The following is a 26,865-nucleotide window of genomic DNA, read 5'->3' on the forward strand; positions in this document are numbered from 1 at the left end:
GCTCATGAAGAATCACTTGCTTTTATGTCATGCAACGGCTTTTGATTACAGATATAGACGAGTGCTACTTTGAGCGGACGTGTGATCACACGTGTGTCAACTCCCCCGGTAGCTTTCAGTGTCTGTGCAACAAAGGCTACACCATGTACGGACTGGCACACTGCGGAGGTGAGATCAGGTTGGGTGATGGAGGATTAACAAAATGTTGGGGATAATCCGGGTGAAATCTTGAGATAAATCTCAACCTGTTATCGGGCACTCTTTGGCTACCTTTGATTTGGCACAAGGCGCCTAATCCCTTTGGACCAGGAGGGTCGGCAGCCGTAATTCAAGTGGCGTCAATGGAGCCGAAACAGAATTCAGAGGCAGCACGCCGAATTTAGATGAACTGGGCATCAGTCTTTGTCAATGGCAGGCTGTGCGTTGTATAGTATAAAATTTGAAAGAAAATTGTAGGGTAACATGGTGATTTAGTGGTTAGCACGTCGGCCTCACAGCTCTGGGGTCCTGGGTTCGAATCCAGGTCGGTCCACCTGTGTGGAGTTTGCATGTCCTCTGTGGATACTCAGCTTTCCTCGCCATTCTAAAACGTGCACGGTAGGCAGATTGGATACTCTAAATTGCCCCTGCCTCGGGCCCAAAGTCAGCTGGGATAGCCTCCAGCACCCCCCGCGACCCTTGTGAGGATAAAGCGGCTCAAAAAATAAATGAATGAAATTTAATTGCAGCGTTATTCCATTCGAATTGTATCTCTATTAAAACTATATGTAAAAACGTATAGTAAAATATAAATCCATAATAAAAAAATCTGTAAATTGCCAACCAATGAGTTAAACGAGTGTCCAATAAAGGGTTAAGGTTAATTTGTAATAACTATATGTCTCATATCGCAACTCCCTTGATGCCAAAATGCCGTAACGTGTATTCTCGAAAACAGCTTTCAATTGGAGCTTCTATCTACTTTTTTTCCCTCTTAGATATAAATGAATGCAGCGTAAACAATGGCGGTTGTGAGCAGGGTTGTGAGAACACCCAGGGAGGGTTTGAGTGCTCCTGCAACCCTGGCTACAAGCTCCACTGGAACAAAAAGGACTGTATTGGTAAGTCACTGCCTCCTCTGCACGATAAGATGCCAGTTGGGGGCAAAAAAATGCAAGTATATGTATGACATTTTTGAATGTGAGTGGGTATGTGGGACAAAAACAGGAGATACTTTGAATTCTGCTCTCTTTTCTCTTGTATTCTCACTCACCCGGTTTCGCGCGTGTGGTCGTAAAGTAATCAAACCTGTGCCGGTGTGGCCGTCCAGATATTGCTCCTTGATGTTGTCCAACGGGTTCCTCTTTTACCTTGGAGTTTTATTGTGGTTTCTATCTAGAGGCAGAGGGTTCCCCACCAGCCAAAGTCGCCTCAAAGCCCACGTTAAACTGTAGCAAGCAGGAGGGTGGCGACCGTTGCTTCCTGACCTGCCAGTCGCAAGTTCATATCAGCAGTGGTGAGTTGGAGCCTACAAATAGTTCTATTCAATTATCATCGTTTAGAGACATTTTATCTATCTAAAGAATTGCCTTTTTTTGAGCCACTGGACTTGCTGCAATTTGCTGTCAGCCCCTCCCAGTCCAAATGGATTGGACAATAAGTTACTAGTTAATATTCTCTTTTGTTAATTAAAAGAAAATATTATTTTAGGAAAATTTAAAAACTAAAAATGGAAAAAAATATATAAAACCACAGCAATGGAAAAAATAGTACACTTCAATTTTTTAACTTGATTTAAAAATGATTACATCTATCTGTTATTCAATTTAAAAACAAAAAAGCCAACTAAAAAACAGGAAAAATATACGTATATTATATACAAATAGGCTGTCCGGTTGGTTCGAGCGTTGGGCTCACAGTTCTGAGGTCAAAGGTTCGATTCCAGGTCTGGACCTCCCTGTGTGGAGTTTGCATGTTCTCCCCGGGCTTGCGTGGCTTTTCCCTGGATACACCATCTTGTTTTTCCTTTTACACCTGAGCAATCGGGGCGCTGGTGCAATTAGGCCTGACTTCCAATGTTTTTTGCTACAGTAGTTATGTTTCGGAGGCCGTTTGTGATTGAAAAGTGAACGAGCACAATTTAGCGTGCTCAGAGCTCCAACAGGTCGCCACAGCACTCCACCGCCTTATTGAAAGTTGCGGTTATGGGTGGAGCTTTCCCACCTCATGCAAATGCCAGGTGTCCCGATTCTTTTGTCCAGAAAGCGCGTGTGAATGTTTTTCTAGAGAGGAGCTTAGCCTTTGAGTTAACTTGAATGACTCAGTCATCAGCCGAGGATGTGGATTTTGTGTGTGTGTGATCTTAAAACTGCGGCATCATTAAAGGCCGCGGCGGTGAATGGAGGATGACAAATCCTTTTGAACGGCGTACAATATAAAACAGATGCGGGAAGGGTTGCGTGGGCTACCATCGTCAAGACATCCAGGGCGGCACCCAAGTACAAGAGTGACATTTTGAAGCGGACGTGGTTTTTGTTTTCAAGAATTACTCATAGTTGAGTGGAGGTTTCCAGTCGGAAATTATTTTCATAGTAGAATCACTCATTATTTTCACGATTAGCCGACTAATAAGTTTGGATAGTATTCTTATATTTATCTATTGATTTTCTGTACCGCTTATTCTCACGAGTCGCAGGGGGTGCTGGAGCTTGCCAGCCAATCGCAGGGCACAAGGAGACAAGGACAACCAATCATAGCTAGGGGCAATTTAGAGTGTTCAACAAGCCCACCCTGCATGTTTATGGGATTTGGGAGAAAACTGGAATTCCCAGAGAAAACCCACGCATGCCCAGGAAAAACATGCAAACTCCGTACAGGAAGGTCCGAACCTACTAGGGATTGAACCCTCGATCTCAGGACTGTGAGGCGGATGTGTTAACCACTCCATCCCCGGCCCACCCAATAATTATTATTGGTGTAGTCAAGACAAGACCTCAGTGGTGCGGCGTTGAAATAAAAGCCACTGGATTAAAACATCGAGTCGCCCACTGTGCAAATAGTCGTCAAGATCCTTCCGCCGACAGACGCGTCTCGTGTTCCTACACGCTGCCGGTTCACCTTTGTGGCCCTAACTTTTGTCGGCCGCGGCCTCTCGTGTGTGCTTTCAGGGACGGAAGATTCCTACACCGTGACCTGCGGAATGCCGCTGCCCTGCTTGGCTGACGCACAAAAGAACAACAGCGGCTCGCAATGCTTCGGCAAGTACAAAACACGCGATTCCAAACCAGATTGCTGCCGCTGAGGCTTTGAATGTGGGCTCTGATGTTTACTTTGATCAAGATGATGGGATTATTATTTTTTTGGCTTCCTCCTCCCCGTTCAGCTCCGGAGATGTCCGGCGTGCCTCGCATTAAGACCACCGCCACGTTCAAGTCAGGCACCGCCAAGTGCAACTTAAAAAAAAGCCAGGAACGGCTCAGGGAGGCCTTGAACTCAGCGCGTTCAGGTAAGCAAATGGCAGCAGTACAAGACACGCGTATTAGACGTTGGGGAACCCCGAATAGCTCTTGAAATGGCACAAGAAAAGGATTTCCCCCTTGTCCAATAATGCCGAAAAAATTGGGTTTATAATATCAAGTGTAATGCTGTGTATAAGTCTGAGGCTGCCAGCTTTATGTGTAATTTAATGACTCCCTTAGAAGACTGATTAGTAGGTTGGATGTGACATTAATTGTGCAACTTAACATTATTGTGCAATTTGGCCTGTTTTGAACATATTTTGTATACACAATATGTTAAATGATAACCATTAGTAATACCTGGCAGCCTTTCCTTATCATTTTGTGTTTTGTGTTGGTAATATAGCACACTAATTTTAAACGTACGTAAAACATTGAAGAATGAAAATGTCTATTCATTAAAAAATAACTTTATTGCATATTGTGATTTTAAACTAAAGATTCAATTAAGTAGAAAGTTAGATTCTCATTTTGGAAGAAACAAATCAATTATTTAAATAGTAATAAGTGACAAAAGTAAAAGAAAATGCAAACAAAGCTTTGAGGAATCAAAATACATAATTTTATGTGTAATTAAAATTCATTAAAAACAATGAATCAAAACAAACAATTACAAATTCAGTATATTTTGCCCATTGAATTTTATTCTTTTTTTAAATAAATATTTTGTGACTTCACGTAGCACTGCAAATTTCAATTATTTTTTACTAACTATCACAATACATAGTCTATGACCTGTGCTGGTTGGTGAATGAATTAAGCCAGTCATAACTATTGAATAGATATCTACCGCCATTGACTTTGTTAACATGTTGTAGTTGTTGCCATTGTTCCAAAACACTTCTGGTCGTAGCAAATGGTGAAAACATTTGAGAGCTGCCATCTGAAGAAGATCAAGAATACGCCGTGACAGCTTCAAAACAAAGCCAAAAAGCAGATGTAAATGTGAAAGAAATTTGCGGGCCGCTTGATGTGGTTTGGTCCGTCTCAAGCGTCTCGGGGCAGCGCTTCGTCTTCCGGTAACAAGCCAGGGCGGAATTAGCGCCAGACGTTTTTTTTCCCGAGTCCCTTTGAGCTCTGGGTGTAAATCATGGCGTTATGGATATTTTGGCGAAAGGGCTTCTGTGCGCCGCTAAATGGACGACGGCGTTACGACGACGTCCCGCGCGATTTCAATTAGGAACGTCGCTTGATGGCGGACTGCCGATTGACGACGCGCTCCCGCCGTCCGCAGACAGCAGGTTCCCCTTCACCGAGAACGTCCAGTTCAGCTACGTCAGCCTGCGCTGCACCTCGTCGACGCAGCGGGGTCGCAGCCGCCACGGCCGGAAGGCGGCCGACGAGGACGGCTCGTCCATCGCGGCCGAGTTCGAGCTGGATGTGAACCTAGAGGAGGTAACAGGTTGGTCTCCGCCTGCCCGCCCGCGGCCTTCGCTTGTTTTTCTCTGACCGCCTGTTAAAGTATCTCCTGTTTTGACTGTGCGCCGATGGTGGAGGGCTGTCGTTTTTGGGGGGCTGGAGCATTTCATGTTGACATTTCCATACCACGACTTTGTCTGTACCTTGGGTATTTGTCTCTCTCTACGCATGTCCACGTTTGCATGCAAGCCTATGAGAAACGAGGAAATACCGGGGCGATAGCCCTCGTCCAATCCCGCAGACAGTTGTCGTATTTAGCTCTTCTCTCAGCAGAGGGCTGCGACCTGAGTTGCGTGAGACGACGCTCCGAGAAGAGGCTGAGGAAAACCATCCGCACCCTGAGGAAGTCCATCAACCGCGAGCAGTTCCACCTCCACTTCGCCGGCTCCGACTACGAGCTGGCCAAGAATTTGGCCCAGCCGGCCGAAGCGCCAGGGCGATGCGTGGCGGGACAGGTGCTGATGGGCAGGAGGTGTGGTGAGTTACATTTGGACTTCATTTTTCCCTTGAGCTAGATAGCTTCAATCAAAAAGGACCACCTTCTTAGAATGTTTGTAAATAATAATCACCATTTCGCCAGTCTTGTCCAGATACAAAAAAAAAAACGCATATGAGCGCTGCCATTTTGTGATGTCACCTATACCCCCACTGTGGGGGTCCCACACATACACAATGATAGAGTTGAACACGGGCTCGTGATTATTAATGGCATAACAGGCAAGGGAGGGCCGATCTGTCTTGCTCGAATTTGATTGGCTAATTGCCCTCAAATATTTTGGGCCTGTTTTCAGGTCAAAACATTTTTTGTTTTCTTGTGGTAGCTTTAAATTTGGATCACATTGTGTATTTATACTACAAACCTTTGCAATTACTTCACTTAAGTGCTTTCTTAAGCGCTTTTTTTAGTATGTTCTTCATTTTTGCATCTAAATTCCCCGAAAATTTTTTTGGGGTGCTTTTTCAATTCATCAAACATGATTCTTTCCTGCGAGTGATTAGCATCTCCGCCTCACAGTTCTGAGATTGAAGGTTCAATCCCCAGTGGGTTCCAACCTACTAGTGTGGAGTTTTGTCTCCCCGGGCTTGCGTTGGTTTTCTTCGGGTGCATGCATGCAAGGCTGGTTAAACATTCTAAATTTCCCCTAACTATGAGCTTGAATGAGGGCCCTGCAAGGGTAAAATAAAGGCACTCATAAATCATGCATGAGTGAAAGTAGATACACATTTAAATAAGTTACATTTCACTTCAAAACTTTAAAAAACTACAGACCCGTTTTCATATTTCCGACTGGTTTGTTGCTAAAAAATTCAGACATTTGAGTTTAAACAAAACTTTATTTTGAACTAAATGGTATGCTGATAACTGGTGTAAAATTTTAATGTTCAGTCTACTCGTGGCTTACAGTTATGTAAGCTTGGATAGAATTCTAATATACTCCATATTTATATAGGTTTTTCATCATAACTGCCTTCTTTCAAATAAACGGCTGTTAATCAATGCAGCTGAGTAAACAAACACCCCCTGGCCATCTTGGAGGAAATAGTATCACTATTGCATATCTGTAGTAATACTGTATCTTCGACTAGTGGTTCTCCAACAATATTATTATAAGCCACTAGAACATAATATTTCAACATTAACGCTCAGCTTGAATATCCCTTTATTGCCTATTCATTTCAGTAATTAAAAAAAAGAAAATAAATCAACTTTTGGATGTTATTGTAGACGTAACCATTTCTGATCTTATTCATTTTATTTGTATTCATTTTTTAATACAAATGTATTCACTTATCTATAAACTACAGTAATAGTTTTTAGTCAAAATGAAAAATAATTGAATCATCATTGAAAAGTGGCAAGTTAAGAGACATTTTACTTAAACAAGTTTTGGAAAATTTATAAACTTGTAAAAAAGATAGATGTGTCGTGTGTGGCTGTCTTTATTAGTATTTTGAGTTAACGATTAATCAATTAAGGACACCGAAAACACCATATCATACCTTCTCTACAAGGACAACATGATAGTTCTGAAAGTTTTATTTGACAAGGTATTGATTTATTTCATGACTCATTATTTTTTGTTCTTCTCCAGAAGTGTGTTGCTGAAAATATTAAGATTGTTAACCCTTTAAAGGGCATGCTTATTGGCTGCCCTTATTTACATATTTTGCGATGGACAATAAAAAATAACTCCAAAGAGAATGAATGACGTAATAGAAGCATAATATTGCGTGAAAAAAACAAAAACAATATAAATGGGTATGAATAATATTGTAAAAAAGATGATGAGTGATAAGAAAATATAAATCATTTTAAACATAGGCTCCAGGATTAGCAGTGTTAAAAATGAATGAATAATTAATCATTAGTTTCAAATGATATATGTATTGTGGTCTTGGAATTTTAATGTATTTATTTTGTTTGTTTTGTTTTATAAAACTTTTGTGAGCTCACATAACATAACCCTATGGCTTCCTTTGATGACAATAGACGGTAATCTAAGTGGGAAAGCCCTGAAGCGACCACTCGATCCCTCCAGAGTACATTTCTGTTTTAAATTTATGAATTCTGTTTTTATTAATATTTAATCTTATATCATTTTCTGAACCGCTTTACCCTCATTAGGGTCGCGGGGGGTGCTGGATCCTATCCCAGCTGACTCCGGGCCAGAGGCGGGGAGACCCTGAATTGGTGGACAGCCAATCACAGGGCACAAGGAGACAAACAACCATTCACGCCCACACTCATACCTAGGGGCAATTTAGAGTGTCCAATCAGCTTACCATGTATGTCTTTGGAATGTGGGAGGAAACCGGAGTACCCGGAGGAAACCCACGCAGGCCCGGGGAGAACATGCAAACTCCACACAGGTGGACCGACCTGGATTTGAACCCAGGACCCCAGAGCTGTGAGGCCAACGCAGTAACTACTCGCTCCACTTCATAGTTGTAGTAAAACCATGGAAACAATGATGAAAAAAAACAAGCGATGATTCATTATTGACAACATATTTCCAATATAATTGAGATCTGGTTTTCCACATATGTGGACATGAAATTTTGTAGGCCACACTTAGGTATAGCAAATGTTAATATATTGACCCAAAATGTGATCAGCTCTTAATGACCCAAAAATATTCAGTTAGCTCTCAAGAGTCGTGTCAAATGACTGCTTATCAGTGAATTATTATAGGCATCGATATGGAATGATGTTTTCTTGAGTATCGTAGGTCCTTGAGTGCTCGCTTTTCAGGTCACCGTGAAGGAGTCTATTTGCCGTGACAGGGGTGGACATGTAATTTAGGAGAAAAGAGGTAGCGGAGGTGGAGTGGGGGGCGAGTGAAAGGCATTCTTAACCTCCAGCTCTTTAAAGGAGCCATATTTGCCCCTCCTCCTCTTCCTCCTCCCGCTCCGGCTTAGCTCTGCAGTTTGCCGGCCTTTCATTGAAAAGCGACGAGGTGCGCTTTCTGGCCCCGTTCATTGGTATTCATGGGCCGCCGCCATCTTTTGAGCCCGTTCACTCGGATCACTGGCACGTCATCGGAAAGCTTCGGGTTAACTATTTAATATAAAAAGTGAGTCAAAGGAAGAGCCCCCCACCCCCCAGTGTTTGTTTTAAGTTGTTTAGGAAGTACTGTTGATTGAAGCTGGCAGTTTGAGTGTACCCCCCCCCTCCCTCGCTCTCCTCCCGCATCCAAAGCGCCCCCCAGCTGGGGCCACTTTGCATGACCCCCAGCCACTAAACTGTTGAAGAGAATTGACTTCAGCCACACCATGGGAATCAATTAGCATCAGCTGGTCGGGTCCCGGCCCGACGGGCGCGAGCAGCGATTGGGCCGAGCAGAATGGGGGATTCAGAAAGCTGACCCCTTTTATTGGGTTCAGCTCCTTACCACTGTGATACCCGAGTGTTTTCCTATGTCATCAAGTAGGCAAAGACTGAGGGCTTGAATAGAGGTGAAAGGTCCTTTAAAGCTCTTTGGGGCCATCAATTGGAGGACTCTATGGAAGCGCTCTTTGCATTTGAAAGGCTTCAAGGTTTTTTTCTTTCTCTCTCTCACTCTGTCTCTTCTCTCGCTGCTTTCCTCTGTCAAATAAAAGCTGTTAGGACAATACGACGATAGCTCCTCACGCTCTTTTGCCGTCAACAAAGGCTCTCCAAAACCTCAAGAGTCTACAGAATGATATTTTCGCCCTTCGCAGGAGAGATACAAAATGAACAATTTGATTAGCTGCACATCATTAAACCTTTCAGGCACACTTTTTTCCCTCCTAAATGTTTATATTACCATATATTTCATATCGGACAGGCGTTTATTTGACATACAATTCTAATACTATGTGTTTTGCATATTCGGTCATTAAAAATATTTAAATATCTTAAGATAAAATGAATGAATTCATTTGAGGATACATTTTAGGAAATGAAATAAATTAGTTGCTATGAAATACTCCAACAAGAGATTTTATCATGCTAGCAGACCATATTTTGGATGCAAAGCCATTCATAAAAGTGGTAAAAAAGCCAAAAAAAAAACAAGAAATTAGATCCCAATTAGCTAGCCTTCCTTTCTCCGCTACATTGGCCCCGCCCACTAAAAAATCTACAATCTCATCAATTCTGGTTGTGATGTCACAACCAGAATGGCTAGAAAAAGTGGCCTCTTCCCTATGCATTGTTTTTGGTGGAATAACTAGGAAATGCTTATGAAAAACTGCCACATTTCAGCACCGAATTCATTTTATACACGTAAATTTACATTAGCGCAGACATTTTCATTTTCCCCCACATGATCACTGTTTTATAGCACCTTTGAATAGTAATAAGAGTTTTTAAAAAACAGAGTAAAGAATATATCAATAATTACAAATGATTTTCTTTTTCAGTAAGAATTTGATAAACAAAGAAAGATAAAAATTCCAAAATCATCACTCACCTAGGTGTATTTTGCTCAAGGAATTTTATTTATTCGTTTATTTTTCTTTTGTTTTTATAAATCTCTTGTGACTTCACATATCTTAATTCTTTGGCAGCTATTGACAGCAATAGACGTCAAATCCATTTTAAGTGGGAGGAGGTAAATGTTGAACATAATCTGCAACACCTTTCTTCTTTTATCCTCCCCAGTCAATTTTTGAGGAATATCAGATGCTTACTAAAATAATTACAGGCTTCCACTTGAACGAGAGGAACCCGAGTCCCTTTAATTAAACTTTGAAGAGATAAGAGGGGAAACAGTCTCTTTTGAATCCCTGTGTGTGTATTGAAAGTCATTTGGAGACAGGCAGCAGCCGTGCTCCATCAAGGAGGAGGAGGCGGCTTTTGTTTCTGGGCTTTTTACGCAAACGCATTAGGCAGCAGGTTTGCTTAGGCTCTTCGAGGCGCGCTTTTGTACATTTTTATGTGGCCTTGACTCTTGTTTACTGCATGCGCTCAAGTTTCTGGCAGCTCTCGTTGCCTAATATGAGGGTGGACATGCGTATGCATATGTGGAGGTGCAGGTGATATGGCGAGTTAATGTTGCCAATGGTATATTACAGTCAAATTCTGCCCGTGACTTATAGTATTTTCTTGTACTGGGCGTAGAGTGCAAGTATTACTCAATGTTTTGGGGTTTAAAGTTGTGCAAAGCATCATATACTTGAGTAGCTTATGCGATAAATTTTGCTTGTCTGAGTCATTTTAATTTAATGTACCCTTTTAACTCTGGGTGCATTGACTGCAAGTTAATGGTTGTTTTTAATATCCTTTTTATTACACAACAGCACATATGTTGCCAAACAAGAAATTAACATGAGTTACCAGTGAATTAGTTTTGAAGATAAATACTTTATTTTGCTCACAACTATTTGCGACTAAAACAATTTCTTTGCAGCTGAATTTGATGTTCTTTATGACATATTTTTTGTTTCAGTTGTGGAAAATCTCCAAATTGCCAATTTTTATTTTTACTTCACATTAACAGTGGTTTGGGAAATCATTTTAATTTACAGATACTTAAAATTTTAATGTATTTATCTATTTATTTTTTGTAAATGCACAATGAAAAGAATAAAAAATATATATATACATAAGTCGTACTGGAGTACAAGTTAATTTTTAGGTTTTTTTAAATTGATCAGAAACTCATCACAAACATTATACCTTCAAGTAATAGTAAAATGAGTAACAGCAGACAAAATAGGCACCAGTTAATGTAACATATAAAAGATCTTTTTGATAACTATAGCCTAAAACAGGGGTGGCCAACATCAGTCCTCAAGATCCCCTATCCGGTCTTTTTTCCATATCTCCCTCCACCAACACACCTGAATCAAATAATCTGGATCCGTATCAAGCTTCTAGACAGCTTGCTGATAAGTTAATCATTTGATTCAGTTTTGGGATGAGGAGGGAGATATGGAAAACAGACTGGATAGGGGCTCTCGAAAACCAGAGTTGGCCACCCCTGGCCTGAAAACACAGCATAACAAGCTGTTGGTGATCAAAGCAAAAATAAATGACATATACGTACATATAAGTCACACTTGAGTATAAGTCAGAGGCCCAGCCAAACTATGAAAAAGGTGTGACTTATAGTCCGTAAAATACGCTCGAGAATCAGTCCTCCAGGTCAAGGAAATTGCAAAGTTGATTGAAGCAAATGCATTCCAGGATTGTTTTCTTCTTTTAGGAAATGTTCAAAGGTACTTGAGCGAGTATGCCACTAGGCTGACATATTTATTATTCTCTTATACGAATTTGAAGAGAATCTGCTCTTTAATTCGTTCACATTAAAGACAGAATGGGTTTCTTGGAACACAACTTCGCCAAGTTATACACAACGTACTTGTCGCGATGGGGAAAAAAGAGGTTGTTGAGGCTTTGAAATGAACTGCACTTATCATACAGTGCGTTCCTTCAGTTAAGATGTGTCCAAATGTGACAACGTGCTGGGAATTAGAGCGCCATTTTAAAACAGCAGGCTTCATCACCTGTGTGTCAAGTCCTGTTTAAGGCAGCTGCTGTGCCGATGAAGTCTGGCTCGCTTTCATTTTATGTTCTTTTTACACACTTGAAGTGCTGTGTTTATGGTGTAAATCTGCAGTCTCGTCAGGCCCATTTGATTTGTGTGGCCGCAGGGCAAACGGGTTTATTTGTTGTCTGGCTTCCCTTCTCATGGCTTTTGCGGTGGGGGCGCTCTAATGACACGCCCCATACTGATCTGTCTTTTAAATGGATGTTAATTACTAGTGCAGACACTATTTAGCTTCAGCTCCTCTAATTCGTTGTTTTTGTGTTGCAGTGACAACGGCTTGGTCACATTTAAGCACCGAGATGCCACATTGGAGGGCTATTTTTTTTCAGGCCTCCAGCCATTATCCTTCCCCACGCGAGACCAAAACATTCACTTTTGTCCAATAAGCACGAGTATAGCAAGTTGTCTTTTTTTGGAGCGAGGTTCTTCCACCGCCGTGTTACATAGCAATGTCATTCCCGACATTTCTAATAGTGAGCTGCGGAGTTGGCACCTACTATGACGTTGACCAGGGGAGGTGCGCGACCTGTCCAGCCGGTACCTATCAGGACGAGGAGGGCCAGATGTCCTGCGAGACGTGCCCCACACCGGAAGGAAGGGATGTCGCCAAAGTGGCCGGAGCGCGAAACGTCTCAGAGTGTGGAGGTAAATCGTCCTGACTATTACAAACTAAGTGGAGGTGCTAATGTATTGCAGAAAACAGTGATGTGAAAAAGCAGTATTTTAATACAAAAAGTTCTTAAAAGGAAAGGCAACAAACCAGTTTAAATGCCCTCGTGTGAATGATGGCTGCTCAAAGTAAAGGTCACATGTACTTTTAAAGTTTCTATGAGGAACTGAATATTTTCAGTGACTGAATAGCTTTGATTCGATTTTGTCCACGCAACAAACAAAAATGAGGTCCATCTCTGCTTTTTTTCCATTTTGCTGACACCCAAAGCAATTGAACAGGATTGGATTGGATTGGATTGGATAACTTTATTCATCCCGTATTCGGGAAATTTTATTGTGACAGTAGCAGAGGGTGATTAGACAGAACAACAAAGCAAAAGCGCAAAGTACAAAGCAAATCAAAGTAAATGGGATCATTAAGAATCACCAAATCAAATCATTAAGACAGAAAAGCAGCAAAATCACAAAACGAGCAAGAGTGGATGCACTCATAGTTACCAACTAGCAAAGACAGGGTGAATAGTAGTTTTTATTATTCAACTCCAGATAAAATTGGTATTTAAATCTGCATTAGAACGATCCTACATGCCTGAAAAATATCTAATACCCCATTTTTATCTAATACCCCTTTTTAAACAGATTTTTAAGCCCTCATGATGACCCCTGCAGGGCCCCAAACATGAGCCTATAAGAATGCTTGGTGGATCCAAGATTGTTACAATTTGATAATATGAATAAATGGAAGTTTACGGTAAAAAGATAAAAGCCTGGACGATACAACAGGCGGCTTGTATCTCCCTTATTGACGATGAGCAACCAACCACACAAGTTGAGACGTTACCGCCACAGGAAAGCCCTGACAGAAGCGCTCCGCTTTGTGCGAGAGCAAAAAGGAACAAACGCCGAGGGAAAACCACCATGTTTTGGTCTCCCCGCCTGTCGTTATCGCGCTCAGCGTGTGGCGTGATGCCATAGCTTAACTCTTCATCTCGCCTGACAGACTAAACAAGAAGATTTATCTGCGAACTCCCAGAGGCGCATACTTTGTATTATTCAGCTAGCGGCTACTATGTGTGATGTGATTGTAGATTTAAAAACAACAACAAAAAGAAAAAAGATTATTCCTTCCAACATCTCTTCACTTGCCTTCATGGAAGAAGTTGCAACACAACTTAGTCCAAACAGGCATCTTTCTTTCTAAACTGTGTTTGTGAATGTCTGTCCAGGCCAGTGCCCCCCGGGTCATTACTCCCACGATGGCTTCAGCCCATGCCAGCCGTGTCCGTTGGGTTCGTACCAGCCAGAGGTGGGACGTACCACCTGCTTCCCTTGTGGTGGAAATCTGGTCACTAAGCGCAGTGGAGCTGTCACCTTTCAAGAGTGTGAGACCAAAGGTGTGATTTTTCTTCTTTTATTATGTTCTTGTTGATGTCCGATTCATTTAAAGCCGTGGATGCTCAGGTTTCAGTGCCATTGGTAATTCCAGAAGTCCAATCCATTTTGACTGGGAAGGCTGAGTGAACATTCATTTGCCCATCTCACTCAAAATAGATTGGACATCTAGTGCCATCAATGGCAGCCAATATAGGAGTGCCGTGTAAAAGTTAAAACATGTAAAAAAAATGATGATTAAGGCTGGATTAAAAATAAATTACTCGATTTTTTTCTTTTGGATGCTGTTAAAGCATCTATAAAGATTATGACAAACCAACTTATTTGACAGTTGATTGTAAATTGAGCAATTTACTGTTACATTCTATAGTTTTGTATATTTTGTATGAATTCGTGTAATCATGAATTCATAAAATGTTAATAAAAACAAAATGAATGAAAATAAAATGAATTTTAAAAAGTAATAAACTCAAATAATGCCCTCCAATAGCACTAAAGTTGATTTGTTTTTAAATGTCATAGCTGTTAAAGGAGGAGGATGGTTTATTAATGTGGATCAGAATGTCCTGTCCTATGATGACTGGCAAGTGGGAACGTGGACTCACAAGCCTCATTTTAATGTTTTATATGATATACTATAGTATGTTGGCAAGAGTCCTCAGTGATTTCAAGCCTATAAACAACTTCACTGTTGTACAATTGCCAGCAGATGGCAGCGATTTTTGAGCAAAATGACTGTAGTTTTTTAATAAAGCAACCCGTGTTGCCCTGCTGATGAACTAAATAAAAAAATAGTAGAACTGAATGTTGTTTTCCTGGTGAATGATGAGAGTCTGTGGTTATTGGCTGCCATTGACAGTGATAGAAGTCCAACCAATTTCAACTGGGACTCTCAGTGGCAGGGAAACGTGATTATTCACATACCGGACTAACCCCCATGTCGTGGTTCTTTAGTTCAGTGCTCTCCAGGCCACTACTACAACACAACAACACACCGCTGCATCCGCTGCCCCACCAGCACATTTCAGGTGGAGTTCGGCCAGAACTACTGCACCGCCTGCCCCGGAAACACCTCCACCGATTTTGATGGTTCCACCAGCATTATGCAGTGCAAAAGTAAGAGCTGATGCAAATGAAGTATTTCTATGGGTTGAAATGGACAAAAGAAGTGACGAAACGGCATCATTGCACAGACAGGCAGTGCGGCGGCGAGCTGGGAGACTATACCGGCTATATCGAGTCCCCCAACTATCCTGGGAATTATCCGGCCAACGTGGAGTGCACGTGGACCATCAACCCGCCGCCCAAACGCCGGATTCTCATCGTGGTGCCGGAAATCTTTCTGCCTATTGAGGACGAGTGTGGAGACTACTTAGTCATGAGGAAAAGTGGTGAGTCTTTGTTTCAGTCTGGTCTCAGAAACAATTGTATTTTTGAGGAGTAGCTTTACTGTTGGCGGCCCGGTGGACGAGTGGTTAGCACTTCAGCCCTGCAGGTTCATGTGTGGAGTTTGCTTGTTCTCCCCGGCCATGCGTGGGTTTGCTCTGGGTATTACGTTTTCCTCCCACATACCAAAAGCTTGCTTTTATAGGCCGGTTGAGCACTATTAAATTGCCCTGAGGGGGAATGACTGTCTGTCTCCTTGTGCCCTGCGATTGGATGGCCACCGATTCATGGTGTCCCCTGCCTGGTGCCCAAAGTTGGCTGGGATAGGCTCCAGCACCCCCCGCAACCCTTGTGAGGATAAGCGGTATGGAAAATGAATGAATGAAAGGTTTAATATTGTCTTATATGGTTAAATCTCACAGCTCTGTTAAACTCTGTGACCACCTACGAAACGTGTCAGACGTACGAGCGTCCCATCGCCTTCACGTCTCGCTCCAAGAGGCTCTGGATTCAATTCCGATCCAATGAAGGGAACAGCGGGAAAGGCTTTCAGGTCCCATATGTCACGTATGACGGTAAGAGAAGAAAAATTGTCACGTTAATTCTTTATGGATGCAAATTCTTCTCACTTACACTAAGATGTTTCTTCATGCACTTTTATTGCAGAGGACTACCAAGAATTGATAGAGGACATCGTAAGAGACGGGAGGTTATATGCGTCGGAGAATCATCAAGAGATTCTCAAGGTACAAATGTTTATTTATTTACACGCAATGTTTGATAAGTACATTACAATCATTCAACTATTGTACACTTCAGTTGTATTTAAGTTTCAAGTAAAATACATCAAGATTTCATTTTTATGAAGTGGATGTTTTTAGAATTTAGAGGTCATTCCAGAAATGGATGATGTCCGTCCGGACTTAAATTAGTAACACAATTATTAAGAAATAAAACTTCAATTAAAAAAAATGGCTAATTAGCTTAATTTTTATTATTGTTTATTTATTTATTGATTGATATGTTCCCAGGCCACGACTAATACTTGAAAATGGTATGTTTTAGCATTTTGTATATGTTTATTTAAAATGTAGAAGATGAGACATAACATTTCCTCCAAGTCAGAAACGACTCTTAAATTTTGTGCATATTGAATTTAATTGAATCATTATCTTATTTTATATAAGTGCAGTGTTAATGGTCAAATGGCGCATCATGTTAAGTGAATATAATTTTTAGGGTTTTTTTTCCCACCTCGTCGTTTTTTTGTTTTTGTTTGTATAAGTGTGTACTGTCCTCTTTTGGCCAAAGAATAGAACTACAAGCTGCATTTGCATATATACTACTGAGTAAGTACGTATATACTAGAAGCAGGACAATAGTTACAAAATAAAATAATAGGTCAGTGTTTTACATTTAGGGGTAAGCGCCAACAACAACCATAAAATCATGTTTCTTTTTAGCTTTTTGGGATTTTTGAGCTGTTGGTTCTCATGAGGATGAAGACATTCATGCAAATGGTAGCTGTCTGAGCATACAAACCACAAAAACAAATATATTTTGGTTTGGAGCAGCACAGGACCGCCAGCTTCCCCCGAGGCCCACCACAAAGATCAAGAATGAACTAGCTTCTTGTTCTCTCACCGAGTTGAAATATTACAAAGCTGGCCCGCAACGTTAAGAGGATATGATTTTAACAAAAGCTGTTTTTATTCCCATTACTTTGCGTCTTATGGTATGTTTTCTGTGATTCTCCACAGGACAAGAAGCTCATGAAGGCCTTGTTTGATGTTCTGGCTCATCCCCAGAACTTCTTCAACTACACAGCGCAAGAATCGCGAGAAATGTTCCCCAAATCTTTCATCCGCTTTCTCCGTTCCAAAGTCCTAAGATTCCTCCGTCCGTAAGCTGATGAATAGTTTGAGCAGACAGATTTCATGTTTTTTTTCTTAGTTATATGCTTAGTAATGAAGCTGATCCAAAAACTAAAAAAAACAAAAAAAACAATGTCGTGACCAAATGAAAGGACTCACTTGAGCATCAGGATCACTTCTACCACGTTATGTTGGTATTAAAAACAGAGCAACTTCATTAACTGTATAACCTCATTTAGATGTATACATCTCAGTATTTTCATCTTATCTGTATTCATCTCATTGAACATTGCTCCAACTGCTCGTTATAACACTAGGAGACTTTTCTTTTTTTGCTGGTGAGTAGCAAACTCAGCCTATACTGAAACTCAGTGATATTGTATATAGAGTGTGTATGTAGTTTTAACATAGGCTACTTCTACAGATGATACACAAGGAGAGAAACAATGATAGCACAAATGTTGTTCTTGGGAACCTAAGCACTACGAAGAAAGTAGTGCATCCACAAAAAGCAATTATCCCGATGAATGTTTTGTATATGATGTAAAAAGTTTAGCGATATGTATGGTAGCAAATGCTTGTCGGTATAGTATGGCGACTCTTATTTTAGAGGTGGCCAGGTGGAACTATCACATAAAAAAAAACTAAATTCCAAAAAGATTAAATTAGGGTACCTCTGCCTACTCCATTAAATGACACTCGTTGCTTGTTATTTTATTGTTTTATAGTGCACCAACAACCAAAGACAGCTGACAATTGAGGGCATGTAATGGATGACATGTTTTTGGGTAACAGTAAAAATGTGGTAAATGAAAAGTCTTGTAAAATAGAAGTGAGCTACTCACCTGTCATAGACGATTTGTGTGTATATTTTTATGGTTTTGTACATCAATTATGCTGTAAATAAAGATAGAAACCTTACATTATTTTTCATTCATTAATTGTATTCCTTTTGGTTTGAAATATTACACTGTAGCGAATGCTAGTTAAAATACAATAATGAATCTTTTCTTATCATTTTCCCCGTAATCGCAGTGTTTCTACGGGTATGTGATACATTTTTCAAACCTGTTCTTTCTTATTCACTGAAAAACTCACCTATTCACTGTTTCAGGGCTCAAGTCCTATCTAATTTTAAAGTATAGAACTTTAAGTCAATGACGTGATTCGTTTGAGTTATGATCCAAGTTCACTATTTTGACAAGCAATTTGTCATATCAAAAAATACTATACGTACTACATTTCAAAGCGTTATAATTCAGTTATTTCTTTATCAGTGCGCGGGCTCCCTCTTGTGGTACGTGAAAAAATTCACCCCATGTATCTTCAGTTACCCAAGTTAAAATGTCATCTTAACAGTCAAAAACTGTTGTTGTTTTTTCTTCAAATATTATGTAAAGAAATATAATTATTTAGCTTTTCTGTGCAATAAATGTTGAAAAATGCTGTCCTTATCAAAAAAATATCGAAGGACTACCGACAGCTGAAGTAGTTTGATGCTTTTAATTGTGCGCGAGGTACCGGAAATCCGTCGCCATCTTCCGGAAGTCGCAAGTCAGCTGCCGTAAACTGTTTATATTAGCTACATGTTAACACTATGGCTGACCAAGTCGTTTGTTAGAATAAATCAAATGTCCTATTTTTCTTCCTGGAAACCATTCACCTCCTTGCATTGTGCACTGTACGCCTTTTAAAAATGAAGGGTGTGTTTTTCCTCCACACTTTTGTGTGTTGGAGTTTTTTGCTTTTAGACCAAGTGACAGCAAAGGTAAGGCTAAGTTAAGCTCGATCGATAAATGGTGTCGGGGGAAATATAACGTATATTATTAAATTGACAGATTTTCAGCAAGAAAATGTATAAATATAAGCATTTTTGCTTCGAACAATAATTGATAATGCCAGCCAACCAACCACCCAGCAAATTTAGCTAGCTACATTTCTGGCTCGGAATTATCGCTATAAAAAAACAAATTATTGAGCATTTGATTTTATATTTTGATCGGCTGGTCTAAACTTAATGGTCCAAGTTTGCGAATCATTTCTTCTCACTGCCTGACAACTGTCTAACTCATTGCCTGCCATTGACAACCATAGACGTCCAACCTGTGAGGACTGTGAGAATTCTCGTTTTTTTTCTGTGGCATTGATGACATTTGATGTCCAATCTATTTGTGTGTGGAAGGTCGGCAGCAAACACTCACTGCTAGTCTCCTCCAGTCAAAATAGTCTCGTCCAATCAGTTAAGTAATAAATATGAATCGAAATCTCTTACAGAATTCCGAGGATATCCGTTGCAAATGTATCTGTCCGCCATACAGAGATATCCAGGGACATATTTACAAGCAGAACGTGTCTCTCAAAGACTGGTACGTTCAGTGTTTTTCCCCCCTGAGATGTTTCCGTTCCTGGCGTGAATGTCTTTAATGTTTTTTTTTTCCAGTAACTGTCTGCATGTTGTGGCACCAATGCCAGTAGATGGAAATGACGTGGAGGCGTACTGTTTACGTTGTGAGTGTAAATATGAGGAAAGAAGCTCGGGCACTATTAAGGTAAATTGGAGTACTGTATTTTAACGTTTACTTTCGTAATTGATCTTCCTCCCAACCCCTTGTGAAGTATGCAGAACTGCAGTGCAAGAGAAAGTGAGCAATGATGGTGTTAACAGAGATAATTTAATCGCTTTTCTGATTGATTCTCATCTATTTTTCAACATTTGAAATTAGTTTGTGCTTATAATGTTAGGGTACTTAAGAAATATAGCACATGGACACTTGAACTATTTTTGTCATTATGTTAGAAAGAATTGTTGTTTAAACAGTGATCTAATTGATGAATTATGTCATTTTAATTTTACTCACTTAAAAATAAAGGTATATTTTTTTCTATTTCTCCCCATCCACAATTAGGTACACTACAATTCCATAACTAAACAAGTATTAGTTAATTGGAATAATACCAGAGACAAAGATTAATTTCACATTTAACTTTATTTAAAACTGTTGACGCTTTTCAACAGTCTTGGTAAAATGCAATAAACTCGATATTACATGTCCTTATGGTTACTTGCGTAACAAATTTGTGTGTGTGGGGGTATTTTTTCAATGATTCTTTGGAGTGCTTACTCTTTCTCATGCGTCTCTTCCCCACATAAGGTCACCATCATAATTTACTTGTCCATTTTGGGCCTGCTGCTCCTCTACATGGTCTACCTGACGCTCTTGGAACCCATCTTGAAGAGACGCCTCTTCGGACACTCGCAGCTCATCCAAAGTGACGATGATGTGGGGGTAAGTGATATGAACTTGTCAAAAACTCACTTTCCAAAAGGAATGAGTTCCACACTGACTCTCTCCAACTTGTGGTGTGTGACTCAAGGGAATAATTATGAGATTTTGTAGTGTATAAGTTGACCAAGTTTAAAAAAAAATGTGTCAGATGAAGAAAGTAACATAGATAAGAGACACATGATGATTTTCAAATTCTTCCAAATATAGCGTCCCAACTTCATTGGAATTGGGGTTGTAAATTGGATGTTCATACAAGTGGGTTTCATGGCATTTTTCCCTATTGCATAAAAGGGAAATATGGCATGAGTAGTGTAGTATTTGATATAATGTTCTTTGGTTCCATCTGACTTGAGGAGTGCGCGAGCTGACTGGATGATCTAATTGAAAGTGCAACTGCATGCATTATTTAGAGAAAGATGGTCAATAATCATAGGAAACAAGTAGGTGCATCACAAGAATCGAATAAAATCCGTTACTGTATTATATTGAAAATGTTTTACTTGGAAATCAAGGCAGCACCACTTTTGGAGCTCTGTTTTTTTTGGCAGAGTTCCGTCAAGAATAATGAAAAAATGTACTGGGATAAAGTAACACCGGTGACATATTACAGTTCCAGTGTGTATTGTTGTAGGAAGTAAAAATGTCAGTCAAGAATTTGTGGAAAAAGTGTGGACCTTTTAACTAAGTGAAAAAGGAGTCTTGAACATTGGGCTCAAGGCACCAAATGTTTTTTTTTTGTAAAGAATTGTGCCTGAGAGAAACCAACTTGTGCAGAAATAAAAACTGTCCTCTAGAGAGTCTTTGACCCTGGAGGAGTTAGCAAATTAGCAATGTGGAAAAAATGCTGACCGTAAACATGGAGCAATCTAATCTTTGACCTGGACTTCCTCTTGGATTTAATGTCCTTTTAAAAGTGAAATGAAGACTACCCATCGCCCGTTCATGGGACATAAAAAGAATGAGATTAAGTCCACCAGCTACATAACCTAAATAACTGAAATATTTTAAATGGTGCAAGTTCAATTTCCAATGACTTAGATTATTTTTTGGGGTTTCTAAAAGAAAGCTCAAAAATGATTTAGGTAGTCATGCCATTAACCCATTAAATGCCAAAGACGTTTTCATCGTTTTTTTTTAATTCCACCCTTCTGCACTCAAGACATATTTTTGAATTATGAGTATTCGAACCAGCTTTTCCGTGAAACTCAAGTTTTGGGCCAAGGGCAATGACAAAACAATCACCAATAGAGGGCAGCGACGCACCATGTCTTTTTGCTGGGTATGCGTTTTATGTAGTAGTTATCGAAGCGATCACGCCATTAAACTAACGATTGTGAACTCTTCATAATTCATTGCAATAGAACACAAAATTTGACATTGGCGAACATCACAAATTTTGTCTGAATATCTGACATTCTTCCAAATAATCCATCAAATTTTTTATTTTCTTTTTAGGACCAGCAACCTTTTGCAAACGCTCACAACGTCCTGTCGCGCTCACACTCGCGTCCCAACATGCTGAACAAAGTGGAGCACGCTCAGCAACGCTGGCGGAGACAGGTCCAAGAACAGAGAAAGTCCGTCTTCGACCGTCATGTTGTCCTCAGTTAAAGGTGGATAGGACAGAAACAACAACACACTGTGACAAAGTCCGTGACTCGTATCTCTTCCCTTTTCTCATTTTGTGGTTTATATGTCCGTACGTGTTGAGCTCAAGTACAAAATAGATCAAAAGTGACAGCACAAGAGATGATATTTTTTTTTCTCCCTATTATCCATTGTTGCACTGTGTTGAGCACAGACTCAAATCTGGGGAATATATCATGAAATTGTGACCAATAAATGGCAGATAAAAACCTTACAAGAGCATGATTTGTTCTATCTGCTGGCCCCGGGCCGCCCTCGTATATTTAACAATCAACTGCCTCTCGGAATAAAATATGCACAGCCTTTACTTGTCTTCGCATGAAGGTGTTTCCTTTGTGATTGATTATACCAATCGGTTGTTTAATACATTTGGAAATTTCACTAAACTTCGGTGCTGTTAAGGGTGATTTCTGACAGAAACTGTGCTTTTGTATCTGCAAATCTTTTATTCATTTTTACTGTTTGCACCTCAAATAGATTCCACATTGGGGCAGAAACTCCATCGGGGATGGTCAATGGGAACTTAATGACAGAGATGAGATGTATAAGCGTTTCTTGGATCGACTTCCTTTTTACCAAGCTCCTAAATACTATGTGTAGTTGGACAGCGGCCATTAAAGCGAGACACTGGAGTTATTGTAATAACTGATTTTGGGAGGCCTCTCAAAGTGTACTTAACTGTTGTACGCGTGTTACCTTTTAACTTTGAAATAAATGGATGTGAATATTTGTGATTCTCGTCAGTGTGACGTTGACATTTTGTGAATCGACCCCACAAAATTTCCCTCCAGGTGTAGTTTTGATACACAAGTCAGTGCCGTGTCCAGTCACATCTGTTAGCGATCTGTAGCTATTTTGAGAATTTTCCCATGCGCCACCACAATAGATTGGAAACCAAATCGTAAACTTGTCATTGAAGCGGAGATCAGAATATAAAGCCACGTTTCATTTCCATGTTGTAAGCTTTTGAATCGGGAGTTATTCACAGATTTTTTTTTTTTTCGAAGTCAAAGCCAAACAGACGTCACTAAATACTGCGTGGCATCCCTCCTGGTGTTGCGCCAGGCCTCGGCTGCAATTTTGTGGTACTCGTTGGGGTTGAGGTCAGGGGACTTGCTTGGCCAAGAATATTCCAATTTGTTTGCCTTGAAAAAATGTTAGTTTATTTTGCCTGTTTTTTTTTAGAGGAATTCTACCTCATGCTCTGTGAAACACTGTTTTATCCCTCCCTGCCAAAACAGATTGGACATTATAGCTTTCTGTTAGTTAAAACGTATATCACTGTCAATGGCATCCGAAGATTTAAAATTTGGTACATAGCCGTGGATTTCAATGAATAATAGCGCTATTCATTTGCACACGTCACCACAACTCATTTGGCTGAGACTTACTGGAAAAACACACTAAAATTTCATACGTGTATTGACTTAGGAATATGCGCCAAAATATAGTCATGTATATAATTTGGTATACATAGGCCAGATGTGGACATATATGGTCTCTACAAAAATTATATGATTAAAAAACAATATATTTATACTTATTTTCCTGTATACTTATTTATGATTAAATAAAATGAGATTGATATTGATAAAACAATTTAAAAACATCTGGTATGGCTGCCAATAACACCCTTAAATTGATGAATATTAGCATTAAAAACATTTGAAAATTCCCCTTTTTTAATACACAATGATGAAAATGAAACATTCAAGCCATTTTTTAAAACAATAAAAATGTTTCCTCTTAAAAAATAGAAAAACTAAGTTTAAAAATGTTAAAAATTAGAATTAGAAGACCATTTGCTATCAACTTTGACAACGACAGATTTATTCAAGATGGGACAAACGTAATTCCCCTGTTTAAGCGCCATTGACGGTGATAGACGTCCAGTCTTTTAAAACTAAAAATATTTACTCTAAAAAAAAGTAAGTTTAAAAATGTTTAAAATTAAAGAAAGCCATTTGCTATCAAAATTGACAACGAGATTCAATCAGGCAGGAAAAACGGAATTCCCCTTTTTTTGGTGCCATTGATGGTGCTAGACGTCCAATCCATGTTGACTGGGAGGGCTGACAGCGATCATTCTCGGATGGATTAGACGTCTACCGTCGTCAATGGCATTCCCTATGAAGGATTAAACCTTTAGTTAAGACAACAATAATGCAAAAATAACATTTGAAGCAGTCAGTTAATAAATATGCAAGCACCATTCGCATCTTTTCATCCAGAGAAATGATCCACACAAAGTTGCGTCACCGTTTCCCGTCCATTTCACTTTTTTCTCTCTCGCGTCTTTGCAGTTCCACAGAGGAGAAGATTTTTTTCTTTTTTTTTTCTGCTGGAGGGGAAAAAGTTGGGGCTGCACACTCGAAGAAGAGGGACACTGTGCTGGAGAATGGAACACTGAGTAAACACGTCCACCGCATAAACAACAAGCAGGTAGGCCTTTTTCATTTCTTCACTTGATGCCGTAAATGTCAACACTAAGCGGAAAAGCAACTTTATCCTTTTTTTTAGTCATTCGCAATTGCGGGTTTGGAAAGAAAAGGAAGTTCAGCTGTTGAAATTTGTTCCATATTTTTTATGTTTATTATCACTGAAGTTATAGCGTGAAATAATGTCCATGCATTTACTGTATATTTGCTGAAAAGCCACATTTAAGGCAAAAGGAAAACTTTCAGGCGAGGGCTGCATTTACATAGGCTTACCTACAGGTGGCGCTTCAGTCTATGGAATGGCTCAATCCAATGCATATTGCTACATTTGCATTTATGGAATTTCATATTTCCTGTTGTTGTTTTGTTACCAAGTTGCTTTGCATTTGTTGACATGAATGATCGCTGCCAAGCCTCCCAATCGAAATTGATTTGACGTCTGTCACTTTATTGACAGAGAATAATACTCCATGTATATAATATTTGTTTAGTTTTTTTTGGATTTATGTGGTTGAGCTCTTTTGAGCAATAAATGGATGTCAATAACACGTATATTATTTTGCATATATATACAAAATATTCATTCATTTTCGACATATATATGTATATATGAATATTTTTACACATATACACATGCATGTTCTGTTTAAAATTCATGATGGTGTTAAATTTTTGCATGTGAAAAATTGGTTGGATAAAATCAATGCAGCATAGTATTATATGGAATTATTATTATTGGATTATATTGCCGACATGGGAAGACTATAGCTCATTTTTTGGAAGGGAAAATTGACTTGTATTGCATTTGTGACATTTAGGATTGTTGTCGTCACCAAAATTAGCAATGTTTCCTAGTTTTGGAGACGATCTGTAATGAGTTGGTCGTGCGTATGTGGCAAAAGCCTGGAATAATCCCCCTTTAGAAGTTTGACGATTTGGGCTTCTTGCTGAATCCTAAACAAACACATGTGGAGCTCAGCGGTTTTATTCGACATAATAAATGTGATGTCGGCTCCTGCAGGTGTGCTAGCAGGCGCTGCCTGTTAACTTGGCTCACTTTTGGAAAATCGAGTATGTTAAGTCTACTGAGGTCCACGAAAGTTTGGCTTGGATTGGATCCAGAGATGCTCCTGCATTATGCTCACAAGGAAAATTCGGGGAGGGGTGAGACTCATCAAGTTCAAGTGAGATTTTTCAGTGGTCAACCTTTGCAATACCGCGTTTCTCCTCCAAATACGCAATTAAAAGATAGTAGTAAGTAAACCTGTTCATTCTACTAGGCCGCCGAATTGTTCCAAGTGTAAGGACAGGGATTATACTAGGATGTGAGACCTAGAATTGGAAAACAGGGAAACTGAATAAACATTCTCACATGCTTCCCACGCCAGCGTCTCCGTCTTTTGTGTAGCGACATTCCGAGGTTTTGGTAATCTCACTTGTTACAAGAGCAAACTGTGAGGTTTCCTGCTGACTGGCCATGTCACGTCGTGCCGTGACGGATGTCTGTCACTTCCTTTTCTCCCGGCAATGTCATGTGATAAAAATTCCCTGAGAGACTGTGTGGCTTTACATTTATGCGGGTGCAGCGCCCCAGCAGATGAGGCAAAAATTTGAATACCGTTAACTACAAAAGAGTGGCATTTATTATCAACCGGAACTCTGCTTAATGTGTCATTTGGACTGCGGTCATGCGGGCCAACTACTTCATCGTTGCCAAACTGAATGTTAGGTATGTCCAGTCTCCCTGCGATTAAAAAAATCAATTTAGAGTTCTCACAGAGCTGTTATGTGAGGACAAAGTTCACACTAGCACTTGGGCCTTAACGAATATCTTCATCTACATTTTTTACGGCTAATTTTGGAGGAGATTTTGACGTAAAGCTTTCAACAGATGGCATCCATTTATAATTTTACATCCAAAATCAGTCTTGATCATGACTGATATCAGCCTAAAAGTTAAGAATAAGTGATAAAATAACTGTTGTAAGTGTATATCTTGGCCAGAGGAAGAAAAACATAATTATTTACCCATTGACTTAAAGTGTGCCACCCTGCCGTCTCAAATGGATTGGACTTTGATTTGTGATAAACTAATTGGTGGGAGGGTGCATGTTGGCCACGGGGAGAACTATTTTTTTTCCCATTCATTGGTTGCCGTTGACGACGATAGATGTCCACATTCATTCGCTGCCACCTTGCCACTATAAAAGGATTGGACGTCTACTCGTGATAAA

The 26,865-nt window shown here is 39.9% G+C and overlaps 3 protein-coding genes across 6 annotated transcripts in view; all 3 read left to right on the plus strand.

Annotated features, from left to right (window-relative positions):
• Positions 1 to 18,180, plus strand: part of scube2 (signal peptide, CUB domain, EGF-like 2) — a 29,399-nt gene extending 11,219 nt beyond the window's left edge. For 2 of the 4 annotated variants that reach the window (XM_077625926.1, XM_077625942.1), the window contains 14 exons: positions 52 to 168; positions 978 to 1,100; positions 1,379 to 1,495; positions 3,147 to 3,236; positions 3,362 to 3,484; positions 4,732 to 4,899; positions 5,187 to 5,393; positions 12,410 to 12,580; positions 13,834 to 14,001; positions 14,954 to 15,115; positions 15,193 to 15,390; positions 15,808 to 15,960; positions 16,052 to 16,131; positions 17,146 to 18,180. In XM_077625926.1, the coding sequence (XP_077482052.1) occupies positions 52 to 168; positions 978 to 1,100; positions 1,379 to 1,495; positions 3,147 to 3,236; positions 3,362 to 3,484; positions 4,732 to 4,899; positions 5,187 to 5,393; positions 12,410 to 12,580; positions 13,834 to 14,001; positions 14,954 to 15,115; positions 15,193 to 15,390; positions 15,808 to 15,960; positions 16,052 to 16,131; positions 17,146 to 17,292 (2,024 nt within the window). In that variant the 3' untranslated portion in view covers positions 17,293 to 18,180. The remainder of the gene's footprint in view (positions 1 to 51; positions 169 to 977; positions 1,101 to 1,378; positions 1,496 to 3,146; positions 3,237 to 3,361; positions 3,485 to 4,731; positions 4,900 to 5,186; positions 5,394 to 12,409; positions 12,581 to 13,833; positions 14,002 to 14,953; positions 15,116 to 15,192; positions 15,391 to 15,807; positions 15,961 to 16,051; positions 16,132 to 17,145) is intronic. The other 2 variants (XM_077625935.1, XM_077625948.1) reach the window with 1 other exon arrangement.
• A 592-nt stretch (positions 18,181 to 18,772) lies between these two features.
• tmem9b (TMEM9 domain family, member B) lies at positions 18,773 to 22,927 on the plus strand. The gene is made up of 5 exons (XM_077625963.1): positions 18,773 to 19,027; positions 19,534 to 19,625; positions 19,700 to 19,808; positions 20,412 to 20,546; positions 22,002 to 22,927. Exons 1-5 carry the CDS (start codon positions 18,956 to 18,958, stop codon positions 22,155 to 22,157), a joined length of 564 nt encoding a protein of 187 aa, XP_077482089.1. The 5' UTR covers positions 18,773 to 18,955; the 3' UTR covers positions 22,158 to 22,927.
• A 1,543-nt stretch (positions 22,928 to 24,470) lies between these two features.
• dennd2b (DENN domain containing 2B) overlaps positions 24,471 to 26,865 on the plus strand; it is a 31,017-nt gene continuing 28,622 nt past the window's right edge. Inside the window, exon 1 of the mRNA XM_077589623.1 lies at positions 24,471 to 24,635. The gene's annotated coding sequence lies outside the window, so the exon portion shown is untranslated. The remainder of the gene's footprint in view (positions 24,636 to 26,865) is intronic.

Source organism: Stigmatopora argus, chromosome 2, assembly GCF_051989625.1.
Source record: "Stigmatopora argus isolate UIUO_Sarg chromosome 2, RoL_Sarg_1.0, whole genome shotgun sequence".
NCBI classification, from domain to species: domain Eukaryota; kingdom Metazoa; phylum Chordata; class Actinopteri; order Syngnathiformes; family Syngnathidae; genus Stigmatopora; species Stigmatopora argus.